This window comes from Macaca mulatta, chromosome 11 (assembly GCF_049350105.2).
Source record: "Macaca mulatta isolate MMU2019108-1 chromosome 11, T2T-MMU8v2.0, whole genome shotgun sequence".
In the NCBI taxonomy this organism is placed as follows: Eukaryota; Metazoa; Chordata; class Mammalia; order Primates; family Cercopithecidae; genus Macaca; species Macaca mulatta.
Window position 1 is genome coordinate 126,866,799 of NC_133416.1, and position 18,581 is coordinate 126,885,379.

At 43.6% G+C, this 18,581-nt stretch overlaps 1 protein-coding gene and 1 long non-coding RNA gene across 4 annotated transcripts in view; one reads left to right on the forward strand and one right to left on the reverse strand.

The window, feature by feature from the left end:
* LOC107001043 (uncharacterized) overlaps positions 1–16,024 on the reverse strand; it is a 202,781-nt gene extending 186,757 nt beyond the window's left edge. For 2 of the 3 annotated variants that reach the window (XR_013401548.1, XR_013401549.1), the window contains exon 1: positions 15,071–16,024. This is a non-coding gene — a long non-coding RNA (uncharacterized LOC107001043). The remainder of the gene's footprint in view (positions 1–15,070) is intronic. The other variant, XR_013401550.1, reaches the window with a different exon arrangement.
* Positions 14,429–18,581, forward strand: part of TMEM233 (transmembrane protein 233) — a 47,127-nt gene continuing 42,974 nt past the window's right edge. Inside the window, exon 1 of the mRNA XM_015152940.3 lies at positions 14,429–14,923. Within this exon, the coding sequence (XP_015008426.1) occupies positions 14,738–14,923 (186 nt within the window). The 5' untranslated portion in view covers positions 14,429–14,737. The remainder of the gene's footprint in view (positions 14,924–18,581) is intronic.

Genomic DNA, 18,581 nt, shown 5'->3' on the forward strand with positions numbered 1-18,581 from the left:
AAAAGAAAAAAATATTGTTTTTCTTTGAGACGGGGTCTCACCCTGCTGCCCAGGCTGGAGTACAGTGGCTCAGTCATGGCTCACGATAGCCTCGACCTCCTGGGCTCAAGTGATCCTCCCATCTCAGCCTCCCAAGTAGCTGGGACTACAGCTGCACCACCATGCCTGGCTAATTTTTAATTTTTTTGTAGAGATGGAGTCTCACTATGTTGCCCAAGCTGGTCTTAAACTCCTGGGATCAAGTGATCATCTCACCTCACCCTCCCAAAGTGCTGGGATTACAGGCATCAGCCACCACACCCAGCCAAGAAATTTTTTTAAATTATAGTTAGTAGTGTCTTCACAGAGATCCAAGAAGATATTCTTTTTTTTGAGACGGAGTCTCATTCTGTCGCCCAGGCTGGAGTGCAGTGGCACAATCTCGCCTCACTGTAAGCTCCCCCTCCTGGGTTCAGGCCATTCTCCTGCCTCAGCCTCCCGGGTAGCTGGGACTACAGGTACTCGCCACCACGTCCGGCTAATTTTTTTGTATTTTTAGTAGAGACGGGGTTTCACCGTGTTAGCCAGGATGGTCTCCATCTCCTGACCTCGTGATCGGCCCGCCTCAGCCTCCCAAAGTGCTGGGATTATAGGCATGAGCCACCGCGCCCAGCCAAGATATTCATTTTAAAATAATAATTAGTGTTGACAATTATAAGCTCTACTGAAAAGACATTATCAGAAAATAGGAAGGAGCTCTAAAAAATTAAAAATTATACTACCTAAATTTTTAATTTGGTGCACAGCCTGGAAAATTGTCAAGAACCTAAGGGGAAAAAGACATGCAAAATATAAACACTAAGAGACACAAAGGACAATCCAGAAGATTCCAAATTTATTTAATAAGAGACCCAGAAAATGAGGAACAGAAAATAGACGTGATAAAAAAACTACCAAATATAAGAATAATTATCTCAACTCATGCAGAAAAGACAACCAACAAAATCCAACAGTTATAAATAATTTTTACATTAATTTAAGCTAATGGAAACTTTCTTAATATGATAAAAAAAAAATCCAAAACAACTAATTATAAGACCTCATTCTGAATCACCTAAGTTTACTTATGTCTATTCTGGTCAAATGTGAATGATATCCACATAAAGCTATACTTTAAAATTATAACAAAACTTCAATTAAAAAGCAAATTAACATTTTCTTTAAAAATCTATCACAAATAGATTTACTGGTGAAACTCTAGAAGCATCCCCATTAAAGTCAGTAACAAGAAAATAATATTTGCTTAACATTATAAAAATTATAATTAAGAAAAATAAATTATGTTTAGGAATAGGAAAGAATCTTCTTCAACCAATATGATTAGCTATACAGAAAATGTAAAAGAATCTATAGACAAACTGTTAGAACCAATAAGAGTATCCAGAATAACAACATACAAATACCAGTATAATTTCTACATTCTAAGAACTACCAGTTAGAAAATGTAATCGAAAAAAAAGATCCCACTTAAACAGCAAGAAAAACTATAATGACTATAATTATGAAGAAAATTATAAAACATTATTGAAATACACAGAAGAAGCCTTGAATAAATACAGATAAATTTGGGAAGACTTTAATAACTTTTCCAATTTTTTTCCATCCATGGAATACACATGTTTGTGCTTCAGGAAACTTATTTAAAGACAATATGAATTGTCTAAGTTAATTTTTTAAATAAAAGTAATGGGGAACAACACACACTGGGGCCTAGAGGTGGGGATGGGAGGGTGGGGGTTTTGGGGTGGGGAGAGGGAGAGCATCAGGAAGAATAGCTAATACACACTGGGCTTAATACCTAGGCCATGGGATGATCTGTGCAGCAAACCACTGTGGCACATGTTTACCTATGTAACAAACCTGCACATCCTGCACATGTACCCCTAAACTTAAAAGCTGAAGAAAAAAAGTAGTGTTTACCCTATCAGATATTAATCTCTCATACAAATGCATAGCAACAAAAAAACATGCAGTACTGGTGTGGGAAGTGGCTACTAGAGCCATGTATAATCACGGATGGTTTGGAGGAAACTATTAGGTTGGTTCAAAAGTAATTGTGGTTTTTGCCATTGAAAGTAATGCAAAACTGCAATTACATTTACTCCAACCTAATAACTCATTATTTGAACAAAACTGAAAGTGGATCCCTGACTCACACCTTTACAAAGGTGAGCTCCAAATTCCTTGAGGATGTAAATATAACATGTGAAACCAGAAATCTAATAAAAGCAATTGTCAGAGAATATTTTTGTGACTTCTAAATGGAGAATGACTTATTAAATAAAATTTAAAACCTATACCATAGGTGGAAAACTGGTGGTACATCAAAATTAAGGTTCCCTGTTTAAAGAAATATCACATAGTTAACAGATAAATGGTAGCCTGAAAGAAGGTATTTGCAACATATAAAAAACTGCATGTTCTGCACATGTAACCCAGAACTTAAGGTATAATAATAAAAAAAAAAAACAAGAAATTAACATCTAGAATATAAAAGAAACAAAATCAACAAGAGAAGAAGAAAACCCCAATAGAAATAGAAAAATTCAGAAGAATATATTGACTGACAATTTACATATAGGGAAATCTGAATGGCTGAAAAGTAAATGAATAAATGTTCAATCTCACTAGTAATCAAAGAAATGCAAATTAAAACAATTAGATACCAATTTACTCCCATAAGACTGGCAAAAGCTGGAAAGTAAGCCAATAACAGGAATCTCCATGCACTCTGATGGGCATATAAACAAGTACAGTCATTCTAGAAAACAATCCAGCAATAGTTAGTGAAAGAAAATCTGTGTATACCCTAGGACTTAGCAACCCTGCCCCTGAACATATATATTCTATAGAAACTCTAACACAGAACTCTAATGTGGCATATATAAGAATGTGCATTGCAATAATGTTTGTGTTGTAGGGAGCTAAAGACCGCTAGATATCCATTACTGGAGAAATATAACAGTAAGTTGTAATAGATGCATGCTTTGAAATACTATGCAACTGTTAAAAGGAATTAACTAGATGTACATATAGCGGCAAAAATACATCTGAAAATCACATTGCTTTTAAAAGGTTAGAAACAGTGGTCTCTGTTACAAAATATGGTTTGTATCATTTAAGCACATATACACATAAAATAATGTATTGTGATACATATGTATTCAGATATATACCAGATATACACTACAAAGACATTTAAGCGGGTGCCTAAGATTGGAGTATGGAGGGGATAAAAAGAATCAAGCAAAACAAGGCCAGAGCCTTGAACAGACCAATGACAATATGTAAAATGAAGTGAGGAGTACCATTAACTAGCCCTCTGCACCTGAGATTTAAAAAAATGCATTTCACAGAGAAGAACAAAGGGCCAAGAATAGCCAAGAGGATACGAAGAAGGAAAGCAAGGGATTGGATTTGTCCTATCAAATATCAAGGCTTTTAATAAAGCTATAGAAATTAAGACAGGAGTGCAATAAAATCAAGTCTCAAGATAACACGTATGCAGTGGGCATGAAAAACAAATGGTCTAAATTTGATTACAGCGTTAGAGAACTCTAAGAACAAAATAGATAAATTATATATTTACAAATAATCTAGATTAACTTGATGAAATTGAATGGCATATAATAGAAATAACAATAGCTATATGGTTACAATATGCTGTATCCTCTTGGTATGGTTGGGCTGTGTCCCCACCCAAATCTCATCTTGAATTGTGGCTCCCATAATCCCCATGTGTGTGGGAGGGACCTGGTGGGAGATCACTGAATCATGGGGGCAGTTTCCCCCATAATGTTCTTGTGGTAGTAAGTCTCATGCAATCTGATGGTTTTATAAGGGGTTTCCCCTTTTACTTGGCTCTCATTCTCTCTTGCATGTCACCATGTAAGATGCGGCTTTCGCCTTCTACCATGATTGTGAGGTCTCCCCAGCCACACGGAACTGTGAGTCCATTAAACCTGTTTTTCTTTACAAATCAGCCAGTCTCAGGTATGTCTTTATCAGCAGCGTGAAAATGGACTAATACACTTCTGCCCTCCCAGGGATCCTTCCTCCTAATTTTTATTAATTATATTCTCCTCTGAAGGACTCAACTGTAATGAAATAGGTCCTTACAGGTCCTTCTCTATAAATTCAATCATGCCGCTTGATTCTGCAGTAAATCATACTTAGGTAACACTATTGAAACTATCCATTGGTGATACCACCTTTAGACAAAGCCCAAAGAATTACATTCTCTATATCATAGAAAACAAAATTTACATGTTGTAAACCTTGACAACACACGAATAATGTCAGAGCAATTAGGGGGCAAAGAGATTTGGGTGTCGTATTTAGAGGACGAGATGACAGGTGTATAAGGCACAAGCTCTGAGAGGAAAGTTGATGCTTTATGGAAAGTGCCCATCATCATTTCATCATTTTGACCAGTGGAAGATGGTGTAAGAAATTAGAGGCAAAGAGAGAGGGTAGAAAGGAGAGGCTTCAGGGAAGCAAAGAGCAAAACCAGCCGGAAAGGATGAAAGACTACGCTCTTCCCTGCGGCTACAGGATAGCAGAGATCCAGCCCAAAAGGGCTTCTCAACTTCATATGACCCCAAGATTAGGTGCTTTTGCTCTGAAATATTTCAGAAACCTATCAGTGAGTGTGGGAAGAAAAAACATTCCACTTTCTTCAACTCTGAAGCACTGACATCCATTGTGAAAGCCCCATTTTCAGGGTTACTGCAATTTAGTCATTCACAAGGCAACTCGCTTTACAGTTAGTCCACTTGAGGTGCTGAATTAAAGGATGCCATAGCCACTTCCAGAAATGCCTATGGAATTACATCTTTTTGGAGGGGATATGTCTAGTTCACATCAATTCCACTTTCCCTACGATATACGTGCATGTCTCATGTGTCATTAAGCACTTTCTCACTTCAAAGCCTCTGGTCATTCTATTCCTCCTGCCTAACTGGCTTAAATCCCTACTTTTCACATGCCTTCTTCTTTTCATGCTACAGATCTCTGCTTCAATGTTAACATCTCAGTGAGGTCTTCCCTTACCATTCTATCTAAGTACCTTGCTACTATCATCTGTCTCAGGCTGTCAGTCCACTAATCTTAGTTGAACACCTACTATGTGCCAGGCACTGTTCAGTCTTAGGACATACAACTGTGACCACATAAAAGCCCTGCCCTTGAGAAGCATTTTGAAATTACTTGTTTGTACATCTTGAAATAACTCAATGTTTGTTTGCTTTTCTTTTTTCAAGGGAGGGACGTACTTACCCCTAGAATATAAGCTCCACAAAGAGCATGAGCAAGGTTTGTTTAGTTCATCATCATATGCATCCCAGCACCTAGTACAAGGCATGCATTCACATAGCATTTGTGAACAAATCAAGGAATAGATGATCCCTTCACTTCACCATGCTGACTACCAATTGATTGGAATCCAAGGGACACTAGACTTGAGTTAAGCCAGATACTCTCTCCCAAGAGTTTGGAGTTTGATCCATAGACACAGATTAGTGATTGGGAGGCAGATGAGAAGAGACGAACTTTTATAGGGAGGTCCCCAGATCTGCCCTGTCTCATTCCTGCCTGTCTCAGTGCCTAGCAGTCTAACTCTTCTAGGAGCTGATGAAATAAAGCTTCCTTCCAATAAATTTCCCAAGGTCAGTTTTAATTACTCTCTATATCTGGCAATTGATTAATGCAACTGATTAGCAAAAAAGAACATTAATCAGCTCACATCCAAATCTGGTTTAAAATGCTTCAAGGGCAGGTGCAATGCACATGCCTGTAATCGCAGCTACTTGGGAGGCTGACTTGGGAGGATTGCTTGAAGCCAAGAGTTCAAGACCAGCCTGAGCAACACTGTGAGACTCTAAAATAAATTTATTTTCATAAACACATAAAAATAAAATAAAATATTTCCATGGTTTCCTGTTCTTAGAATAAAATCTAGACTCTTTACTGGTGCTGGAAAGGCCCTACGTGGCCCGGTTGTACTTACCTCTTCTACCTTATCTCCTACCCTAAATGGCCTTTTTTCTGTTTCTTAAGCATTCTGAGTTCTTTTCTACCCCAGAGCCTTTGCACATCCCATTCCCGTTGCCTGGAATGCTATTTCCTCAGCTCTTCAAATGTCTGGCTTCTCCTTAGTCACCAGATCTCTGCTCAAACATTACATCCCCAAGGAGGCATTCTCAGTCAGTCCTTCACCCCGCAGGATTCAGTCAGCACATTCACATTAAAGGACTATTTACAAAAGTGTGGGGAACCATAAGGGCTAGTGCAGCACCCCAGGAGCAAGAGAGGGGCTGTTACCCCTGCTGGGCCTGAAGGGGAGAGGGCAGGAACATTCCAGAATATAAAAGGAGAGCTCTGTGAAGACAGCTGCCCTTAGAGGACATGTGGCCTTCAACCTAGTGATTCACCCAGCTCAAGGCAACTCAGAAAGGAAGGGGCCAGGGAAGAATGCACCCTGACATCACTCTGCACCCTCCCTCCATTCTTCTCCATTCTCAAGGACTCCATGTTGGCCAAACCCATCTGACATTAGAAGGAAAGAAAGCTTGTTGATGTAGAATAGGGGTTGACAAATGTTTTCTAGTAAGTATTTTCAGCTTTTCAAGTCATGTAGTCTCTGTCATAACTATTCGACTCTGCCATTGTAGCATAGACCATACATAAATAAATGAGTGTGGCTGTGTTCCAATAAAAACTTTATTTACAAAAACAGGCAGCAGGCCATCATTTGTTGGTCCTTGATGCAGAACATTCATGATGGTCTTCTGGGGCAGAGGTCAAGGTAGAGAAAGGTGGAGCATAGCCCTGGGGTTAAACAGAATTTGTCTAGCATCCCTTGCCTGGGCATCCCAAGTCACTATCACATTATCCTTTTTTTTTTTTTTTTTTTTTTTTGAGACGGAGTTTTACTCTGTCACCCAGGCTGGAGTGCAATGGCGCAATCTTGGCTCACTGCAACCTCCGCCTCCTGGGTTCCAGCAATTCTCCTGCCTCAGCCTCCCAAGGAGCTGGGACTACAGGCGTGTGCCACCACACATGGCTAATTTTTGTAGTTTTTAGTAGAGACCATATTGGCCAGGCTGGTCTCAAACTCCTGACCTCGTGATCTGCCTGCCTCGGCCTCCCAAAGTGCTGGGATTACAGGCGTGAGCCAATGCGCCCGGCCCCAAATAAATATTTTTTAATGAATAATAACATGTAACTAATAAAGTATGATACAGGCTGACGAAAAATCCAGAATATCTGTTCTCCTTAAGTTAGGAGCACACCAAATAGTGTGCTCCAAACAGTAACTCCGTTCTCCCTCTCTAGGCCACACCAAAGTGTAATTCTTGTCTACTCCCTCCCAGTCTTCCTAGCACCCTCTCCAGACGAACTCTGCTCATCCACCACTCCCAGTGCCTCCACCATCCTTCACTCTGGTTGCAATTCCCTCCCCAACTTTCAGTCCTTCAAGACCTTTGGAGTTCAGAGTCTTTGAAAATAATTCTTCTTCGTGAGACCTCTACCCCATCCTCCCAGCATAGACAGACTTGCTTTGAGTGTCTCCATTTCATTTGATGAGGCCACAGTACTTCCCTGGGTAGGTGGGGAGGGAAGAGAGAAAGGAAATAGGGCTTAGAAGCCTCTCTAAAATTCCTGCTCTGTGTGTGTGTGCGTGTGTGTGTGTGCGTGTGTGTGCATGTGTGTGCCCGCACGCGTGTGTGTTGGTGTGTGTCAGGGTCTCTCTGTCACCCAGGCTGGAGTGCAGTGGCACAAACATGGCTCACTGCAACCTCAACCTCCTGGGCACAATCAATTCTCCCACCTTAGCCTCCTGACTGGCTAGGACTACAGGCACACACCACCATGCCCAATTAATTTCGTTAGTATTTTCTGTAGAAACGGGGTTTTGCCATGTTGCTCAGGCTGGTCGCAAACTCCTGGGCTCAAGCAATCCTCCCACCTCAGCCTCCCAAAGTGCTGGGATTACAGACATGAGCCATCATACCCAGCCACGCTTTCTTATTTTTAATACAAAAGATGACAGATTCCCCCAAAGTATCCAACAAAACAATTATATTATCATACAATTTTTAAAGCAATCGAAAATGATTATCATCAATTTTTAAAGCAATCAAAAAGAGAATCACAATTTGCAAAGAGTGTAGTATACAGCATTAAGTTAAAAAAATCAAGATACCAAATTGTGTGTGTGCTTTTATTGCAAGCATATGAAAATTACTCCCGGATCCAAGGACTAGAAGAAAGTATGAGGAATGTCAATGCTAGTATATTAGAGTATGGGTGATTTCCCTCTGATTTCCATTACCACTGCTATACTTGCTAATTATTATGCTATACTTGCTAATTATTATGAGCAGTTCATCCATGAGCTACAGAGTATGGTCCAATACACAGCATTTTGTATCACCAATTCAGCAAGAAGAGTGACAGGTGGACACTTTCTTAGTATCTGGTACAAATAGGGAAAGAATTGCATTTTAAGCCTGAAAGACTGAGTTTTATTTAATATGGTCCTCCGTCCAGAAGTAGTTTCATTAAAAGGTATGGCTTAAGAAATTAATGAGACCAGGTGTGGTGGCTCACGACTGTAACCACAATACTTCGGTAGGCCAAGGCAGGTGGATCACCTGAAGTCAAGAGTTCAAGACCAGTCTGGCCAACATGGTAGAACCCCATCTCTACTGAAAATACAAAAATTAGCCAGGCATGGTGGCAGGTGCCTGTAATCCCAGATACTCAGAAGGTTGAGGCAGGAGAATCACTTGAATCCAGGAGGAGGAGGCTGCAGTGAGCCGAGATCACACCACTGCACTACAGCCTGGGCAACTCTGACTCAAAAAAAAAAAAAAGAGGAGAGAGAGAGAGAAAACCGAATCTGTTTCCCCCGATACTTCTCTCCTCTTTTCTTTTTTTTTCCTTGTAAGAGGACCAAAGTTGCTGGAAAGTGGAAAGGTAAATGGATGGTTTTCTAATAATATTAGCCAAAAAGACACTGTTACTTTGTAGCAAACCCCTGAGACCACAGCAGTTACTTTATGACTTTATGACTACTAACGGCTGGCACTTGAGACTAATGCGAAATTTGGCAGCAAATGCTTTCGACCTCTTACCATTTCCTAAAGATCTGGACTCTTTCTTACATTCTCACAGATCAGCAGAATCTCTCTCTCTCTGTCTCTCTCTCTCTCTCTCTCCCCCCCCCCCGCCCAACCCCTCCACCCCCAGCCCACTTTTATTTTGGAATCCTAGACATAGCTAAGATCAAAAAGCATAGATTTCCAGCACACAATCATAGATTCAACACCAATCTATTGCCATTGAATGTTACAGATTTGGGGATCCATTTGGCATTGGGAAGTTGTTCTTTGAATTAATCTCATTTCATCTGTTATGAAGCATCTCATGTCTGTAGTCCATTGAATCTATAGTTGTTTCCTTGGCCTAAATTTTAATTTTACCTTTGTACATATCTTATGATACAACTTCTCAACCAGCCAATCTGAATTTTTTCTCTGCTCTTTCAAAGACTGTTATCTACCCTGTAAGATCACAATTCACAAAGAAAAGACCACGAATGCAGACATTCAGATACAAAAGAGATTCATCACAGCAATTTTAAAAATAACTGAATAAACACTAAAATTAATTTCAATACTTAATGATCAGGGCATGGTGACATAAATAATAATTCATTTAATCAATGAGAAATTACTCAGACTATGGAAACATCTGCAAAGGATGTTAATTATCATGTAACACTGAGTGAGAAAAAGAGGAAACAAAACTGTATATAATTCCATTTTAGTGGAAAACAATATATACATGTAGAAAGAGGACCAGAAGGCAACAGTCCCTTCTGTTTGGTTACGTGGATGATACCTCTTTCTGTTGACATTTTTATTCATTTTCTCAATTTTCTAAAATGAATACATTATTTCTTTTACATTTGGAAATAAACTTGTTTCAAAGATCAAAAAGGCAAGTTGATACACTAGAATCCAGAAAACTACAGTAAGCCTTTTCCCTCTTCTAGGCTGGCTATTAGAAAGTTGCTTTCTCCTCTGTCTCATTTTAAAGAGGGTAGGTATTGCCACATTATTAAGCAATCAGCCAGTAGGATTCATCCAAGAACAATAAACTGACCTCTCAAGAGAAAATTAGTGAAGCTCAGGAAATTAGAGCTGGAAACCCCCACTGAGTGATCTAATGCATCCCTCAAGAATCAGCGCCATATACATTACACTTTCTGGTGCAGGCACTTTCTTTTCAATTTAATTTGAAAAGTTTCAAGTGATGGCAATTTCACTGCTACATCTTAGACCAGTCAACAAGCTATTAATCCATCTTCCCTGAGCAGAGCATAGTAACTCCAATAAACTTCAGAGATATCCATTTAACTTTCTGGCCTGGACCTACCAGCTGAACAAACGCTTCAGACCGAGTTCAAATTCTGGCACCTCCTCTTAGCTAGAAGAATTTACACAAGTCCCCTTACCTATCTGTTCCTAGGTTTCCTCATTTGGGAAAAAGAAAACCTCATCACCTCCCTCAGAAAATCTGCTGTAAGAATTAAATGAGATGATACACACAGAGAACATGCTTAGGGCAACAGTGGTGCTCGGTCAATGTTTGGTGATTCTAGAGTGCTCGGCTCATGTTAAACAGTTGTTTTCCTGGCAGAAGAAACAGTCTACAATGAGTCAATGATCCCTTCTTTTGGCTTTCCCTAGATAACACTAGTGGGTTACAGTGAACAATATAGTTCAAAACTTTGAAAAGCAAAATTTCATTTGGTACCCAAACCTTGGGCTACTGGCACCAACGAAATTAACTAGCCTCATCGACATCTGTGAAAAGAAGGGGGAAAAATAAAAATAAAAATATTGTAAAAATAAATTAGGCTCAGATCACAAATGTGGTTCAGAGAGCACTTTTTCATTGTGAATAAGAGCCAGAATTGGAAGGCCAGGAGGATGGGAAAAAGAAGACATGGAATGAAGAGTCACCTTTGAGAAGGAATCAGTATTTTGATGAATAGTTCATGGAGAGGCTGAAGGAAAGAGAAGAATGCTGCCAAGTACCTAACTTGGATGACTAAATTCACAATTTATTCATTCAATGAATTATCTGTTGAGCACCTACTAAGGGCCAGGCATGGTCCTGGGTGTTTGGGATAACACAGCAAACAAAAAGGAAAAAAAAATCTCTGCCCTTGTGGAGCTTCCTTTCTAGTGGGAAAGACAGTAAATAAGAAGACAAATAAATAAAAACGACCGTGTCTGACATAGGAAATAAACAAGGTAATGGGATGGAGAATAAGAGGATGGGTTCCACTTTAGATATAATGGTCACGGAAGGCCTCTGTCAGGCGGTAACATGTGAGTTAGTGGGTCCTGGAAGATGAGAAGGAACCAATAGTTAGAGAGGAGAGGAAGCATTCCAGGAGGAAGGAACAGTAGGTACAGAGAAGACTTTGGGGTGGGAAAAGGTTAGGTATGTTGGAGAAATGGGGGACAATGTCTATGTAACTGAAGTGCAGTAAGAAAGGAGAGAATTCTGGGCATGGTGGTGCATACCTGTAAATCCCGGCACTTTGGGAGGCTGAGGTGGGAGGATCGCTTGAGGCCAGGAGTTCGAGGCTGCAGTGAGCTATGATTGCATAACTGCACTCCAGCCTGGGCGACAGAGCAAGACTCTGTTTCTAAAAAATAAACAGTAAATAAATAAGCAAATAAGAAAGGAGATACTTGGCAGAAGAGATTGGAAAAGTGGGCAGGGTTCATTCACCAAGGACCAAGCCTTGAGAAGCAGGTTCTTGGGGAAGAAAATGAGTTCCTCTTTGACACACTGAGTTTGGGACACCTGAGAGGATCTCCAAGCTAAAGAGCCAGGACTGCGTCCTAAGAATTAGAGACAGACTGGGATCTGAGAAATTGCTCAGTTGCATCAGAATCACCAGGGAGTATTCTAAAAATACAGTTTTCTCAAGCATTAAAAGTACAGATTTCTGGCTGGGGGCGGTGGCTCACGCCAGTAATCCCAGCACTTTGGGAGGCCGAGGCAGGCAGATCACGAGTTCAGGAGATTGAGACCATCCTGGCTAACACGGTGAAACCCCATCTCTACTAAAAATACAAAAAATTGGCTTGGCATGGTGGTGGGCACCTGTAGTCCCAGCTACTTGGGAGGCTAAGGCAGGAGAATGACGTGAACCCGGGAGACAGAGTTTGCAGTAAGCTGAGATCGCACCACTGCACTCCAGTCTGGGTGACAGAGCAAGACTCCGTCTCAAAAAAAAAAGTACAGATTTCTGGGGTGCTACCTGGAAAATTCTAATCCAAGTAGGTCTTGATCAAGACCTGAAAATCATTTTTTTCAATACATCCAGGTAATTTTGGTCAATTCATTTAAGAAACATTTCTTGCATTCCTACTATGCACCAGGACAATTCTTAAGTGCTGGAAATATAGTTCTGAACAGGTTGGACAGGTTATAGTCTAGAGAAAGAACAGACAGTGAACAAGTAAAGAAATAAATTACAATTGTGACACACACTACACATACACAAAAAAATAACAAGCTGGCAAGTATAAAATAAGGATGGAGACCTACACTAGATAAATCTACAAGGAAGATCTCTCTTTGAGGAAGTGACTTAAGCTGTCACCTGAGGAATAAGAAGGAGGAACCTCCCAGAACATTAGGAGGCCAAGGCGGGTGGATCACGAGGTCAGGAGTTCAAGACCAGCTTGGCCAAGATGGTGAAACCTCTACTAAAAATACAAAAATTAGCTGGGCGTGGTGGTGGACACCTGAAATCCCAGCTACTCGGGAGGCTGAGGCAGAGAACTGCTTGAACCCAGGAGGTGGAGGTTGCAGTGAGCCAAGATCACACCACTGCACTCCAGCCTGGGTGACAGAGTGAGACTCTGTCTCAAAGTGAAAAAAAAAAGAAAGGAGGAGGAGGAGCCATGTGACAGCCAGGGAAAAGCAGTTGAGGAAGAGGGAACAGCCAATGCAAAGACTTGGTTGAGAATTCAGTAGATGAATCTAATCTTTTAGTTATTCCCATTTCATTAATCCATCAAAATGAAAAAGAAGGCATGGTGGAGAATGTACTATTTCATCTTTGTGTGTTCACCCAGCAAGCTATACTAAGCACATCCCTTGTACCAGGAACTGTGCCAGATGCTGACACAAAGATGAGCCAGATGACCCTTTCTCTCGGGGAGTGTGCAGTCCAATGAGGGAGGCAGGTAACAAAATAAGCATGGCTCATGAGATAAGTGAGAATCTCCCAGGCAATCAGCTTATGTTCTGGGAAAGCCAAGAAGATGATTAATAGTTTCGAGTATGATGATGCGAGCAATTGCTTTTGACACTGCATGATCAAATTATTTTCATTTCTTTGTGGTCCTGCAGCTCAGAATACCTGGATTTTTTGGTGAAATATTTGCAAGGGATATCAGGTTTAGGATACTGTATAATGCACTATTATGTTTCAGAATATAAGGAGAAATAGCATGCTAATAATAGCTAATACTTATTGAGCACATGTATTTACCTGGATAATGTACCATCTCATGGAAGAGTCACTACGCCTTTATGAGGCAGGGACTATTATTATTTCCGCCTTTTCAGATGGAGAAATAGGGGCTTAGCAAGACCAAGAGGCTTTCCTGAAGTGACAATTTCCCAGTTCTGTCTGGATTCGAGCCTCAGTTCTGGTCCACACGCCCTCTCATGAATAGCTTAGACACCGATACAATTGCTTTTCTCGCTCTAGTCCCCAAAGTGGATACCTTGTTCTTCTCCCCAACCCACTCACTTATCCATCTAGGTTGCCTAGGCTAGCCTGATCTACCTGCATTTCTCCCCAGGGGTCCTGCAGGTGGAAAAATGGAAAGAATGGGCACCTGGACGGGCATGGACAGGGCAGTGCCCACTGACTGACTATACTGGATTCTAGTCTCTTGAGCCCCAAGTAGAATGTGGAAAACTTTGAGGCCAAAGCTGGGCACCTGGTTCCCACCCCATCTGGGGCAGGGGGCTGGGGGAGGAGAAATTCCTGGGACTCAGTGTTCAAGGTCTGAGGCACAGGAGACAAATCAAATGCCAAGGCACCAGACAGTTAAGGTAAAACGTTGAAGTCAAGAGGAAGTAGTGAGTCTGTTGCCAACTGGATAGGGTTGGTCCTATCCCATCTAAATGTATTAGAATTAAGTGGCTTTTAAAAATGAGCAAGTCATCTTCAGCCCGCGGGCTGGCCAATTTGGAACTTAATGGGCCTTTGAGTCCTCCTTCTCTGAGCCTCCTTTTATTCCAGACTTTTCAGTATGAGTTTGTGCGTCCCTCCGACGGTCTCTGGGTGTGTCCTTCAGGCAGTAGGATGCCTTCGACTGCCTGTCCCGTTTCTCAGGCTGACGCTCTCTCTGTCCTCCCCGCCTCCCCTCACTCCTTTCCCTCCCTTCCTCCTTGTGGGGAGGCTCTTGGCCCGGGTCCCTGAGCCCGGGCGGGTGCTGGCAGAGGACGCAGAAGGGGTGAGGTCACGTCTCCCTTGAGCCCCGAGCCGCTGGCTTTTCAGAGCCTCGCCTCGAGCGGGCGGCCAGAGCCCCAGACCACACAGACCGTGAGCTCCTCCGCCCTCCCGGCACCGCCGGCCTCCCCCATGTCTCAGTACGCCCCCAGCCCGGACTTCAAGAGGGCTTTGGACAGCAGTCCCGAGGCCAACACTGAAGATGACAAGACCGAGGAGGACGTGCCCACGCCCAAGAACTACCTGTGGCTCACCATCGTCTCGTGTTTTTGCCCTGCGTACCCCATCAACATCGTGGCTTTGGTCTTTTCCATCATGGTGAGTGAATCAGGGCCAGAGGCAGCCGGGAAGGAGAGACCCGGGCGGCTTTGAGCCCCTGCAGGGGATTCCGCGCGCTCTCTGCGGCTCCCTTCCTCACGGCCCCGCCCGCGCTAGGAGTTCTTTGTCCTCGCACATCCTCCTCACCTTTCTCAGGCTCTCAGAGCTCTCCCCGCAATCATCAGCACCTCCTCTGCACTCCTCGTGGTGCTCGGAGCCCTGATGAAGCTTCCCCCAGGCTAGCTTTCCTCTTCTTTCCAGCTCCCAGGGTGCGTTTCGTCTCCAACCCGGGGAAGTTCTTCCGTGGACTTTGCTGACTCTTCTGACCTTCCTAGGCACTTGCCCGGGGCTTCTCAACCCTCTTTTCTAGAGCCCCAATGCGCGCCACCCTAGTGGGCGGCAGTTAGTGCATTCCCAGAGCGCGCAGGCTCTACGTTCCTTTCCCTGCGGCGCCGGGGGCTCCTGCGCTCCAGCGGCCGGGACTGTCTCTATCTCAGCCTGTGCTCCCTTCTCTCTTTGCTGCGCCCAACGGCACCGCTTCCGCCACTCTCCGGGGTGTCCCCAGGCGATTCCTGATGCCCTCTCCTTGACCCCCCGTTTCTGCTCTTTGGCACGGCACGCTCTGTCCAGGCAACAGTGTCCTCTCGCTTCTTCCCACACCTAGCCTCCTCTCCTTGCCTCCCTCCGGCACCCGCTTTTTAACGCCCCCCAGGCTGCCTTACACCCGCTACCTCTTTAGGTCTTTCTTGGGCTCCCCGTGTGCCCCCCTCACCAGCAAAATGGGCGCGCCTCTCTTACTCTTTCTACCCAGTGCGTCGTAGTTCCTCCCTGTTTGTTGCGCACTGGCCCTAACCTCGCCTCTCTTGGTGTCCCCCAGGGCTCCCAGGCGCCCCTCCACCGCTCTGTCGTGCGCCCAGAGCTCTCCCGGGAATGAACTGGGGAATTCCACGCAACATGCGGCTCCGCCCGCCCTCTCCGCGCAGGTCTCCCGAGCTGCCCTCCTCTCTAGGAGTGGCCGCTGGGGCCTCCCGTCCGCCCTTCCGGAGCTCAGCTCCCTAGCCCTCTTCAACCCTAGTAGGAACACCCGAGCGAACCCCACCGGGAAGGCGACGAGCGCCTGCTAGGTCCTCGCCTTATTGACTGCAGCAGCTGGCCCGGGGGTGGCGGCGGGGTGAGGTTCGGACCGGCACTGTCCCGGGACAACCCTTGCAGTTGCGCCCCCTCCCCCACCGGCCCACCTCGCCTGCAGCTGGGCCACTGAACTCCCCGGCCACAGACGCAGAGCCCTGATTCAGCGCGGTGAAAATTGCGAACCACCCGTCCCCCGTCAAGTCCGCCCACACTTGCCCACGGGTGGTGGCACCACATTCGCTTCGTGCTCACCTGCAAGGCTCCTGCAAGGTCACTTGCAGCCGTAAATTGCCCTTTCCCAAACCAGTTTGTGGACGGCGTCTGCGCCGACATGAAAGCGCGCGCAGCCGCTGAAGTTCAGTCAAGCCTGTATTCAAATCCTAATTCTCCCACTTTCTAGCTATGTGATCTCTGAAGTCACTGCATCTCTGAACCTCAGTCTCTTTGTAAAACCGGAATAATCACAGCCATGTTTCTTGGGGTTGTTGGGAGCATTCATGACATAATAATTGTTAAGTGCTTAGAACAGGGCCCAGCATGGTATCTTCACAAAATCTTTACTCAAATGTCACTTCATGAGGCCTTCTGTGATTGCTGTTTAAAATCAGGACCCCCACCCACCCACCCCGCGCAAGCTCTGTTCTTTCCTCTCTGCTGCCTTTTGACCAAATTACTTCTCTCCATCTGATATAGCATTTTAATTATTTGTATGTTTACAGTCTGTCCCTCTCATTAGAATATAAGCTCTATGAGGTCAGGAATATTTGTCGGTTCCTGTATCTTCAGCATCTGGAAGAAAATCTGGCACGTGGTAGATGCTTAATAAGTATTATGACATGAATGCATGCATGAATGAATGGTGTGGATGAATCATTAATCTTTTTTTCCCATCCTGGAGGCCCGGCAGCCGTCGCGTCCGCTTCCTTCAGACCAACCAGCCAATTTCCTCCCTTCCTTCCTATCCCCATATATCCGGTCTTGACTCTTTTTGCCGAAAGTTTGGAAACGATGCTGCAGCCAAATTCTCCAGGCAGCAGCAGACTGTCTGGCTGGCACTGGTGCCCACATTCTATCCTGGTTTATTAATGAAGCAGCCAATTCACCCCTTTCCCAGTGCCACTTAGAAAACTGCGTGCAAAGCCTTTTTCCCTCATTGGTCTGAAATGAGCTGGCACTCCAGCTGGTAGTGACAGGTCAGATATTAATGATGCTGCTTGGTATGCCCTGGGAGAAGAGGTTTGCACATGCTTTGAATTGAAACTTCCTTTTCTAATCCCCTCTTCCCCATTCCCTCCCCCAAGCCTTTTTCAGTTTTATAAGAGACTATTCTGTTGCCAGAACAGACCCTGGAGACAGTTTACTATGGACAAGTTTGTATCTTTATTTATTTATTTATTTATTTATTTATTTATTTATTTATTTGAGACGGAGTCTCGCTCTGTCACCCAGGCTGGAGTGAGTGCAGTGGCATAATCTTGGCTCACTGCAACCTCCACCTCCTGGGTTCAAGCGATCCTCCCACCCCGGCCACCCCAACTAACTGGGATTACAGACGCAGGCCACCACGCCCGACTAATGTTTGTATTTTTAGTAGAGACGGGGTTTCACCATGTTGCCCAGGCTGATCTCAAACTCCTGACCTCAAGTGATCCGCCGGCCTCGGCCTCCCAGAGTGCTGGGATTACGTGGGTGAGCCACTGCGCCCGGCCAGGTTTTATACCTTTTTAAACCCTTGGTTTCTTCATCTATAAAATGGGAATGTGAAAGCTGTTTTAAGATGAGCAAAACTGTTGTAAGGACGAAACAAAACAAAGCATTCTAGCTGTTAGCACTATGCTTGGTACATGCAATAATTGTCAGACGGATGTATAGATTTGGAACTTGGAGATATCGTGTTACATACGAAAACAAACAGAAATTCTAAACGGTGTGTCCTACACTCTTCCTGTTGCACTTTCTCTAAGGTACTGGAAGTGTTTTCCCATTGATGTAGTGCAGCTCTGGGCTTGATCAGTTTCATCACAAGGACTCCAAAGGACAAAGGACAAAGAGGAAGAGGAAGGATGTGCAGTAGGAATGTGGGAGACCAATTCTGCCAGGCGTTTGCTTCCCCTAGGGTCTCTTGTGATGTTTAGTCCTGGCTATTTTCAACTCTCACTTCTCTGTAATTTATGATTTGTGGTGCTCTCAATGATTTGGGGTGTTACTGGCATTTGGTGGAAAGAGCCAAAGTACTAATGTCTGCCATGCTAGGGGCTGTCTCCCAGTGAAGAATGGACACATTCGCAATACCAAGACCATCCCAGTGAAGAAGCACTGTAGGATGATGCAAATTTATATAAACATGGATGTGTGGAACATATTGGCAAGGCTCAAAATAATTAGTTTCCAGAATGGTAAAAAAGAGCCAACGATCTCAAAATAATCAATACTTAAATATTTATTAAACCAAGCCTGAGAAGCTTTCTATAAAATCACCAAATTAGAGTAGGTGCTGGCAAAGAAAACTACTTTGGAAAAATACACA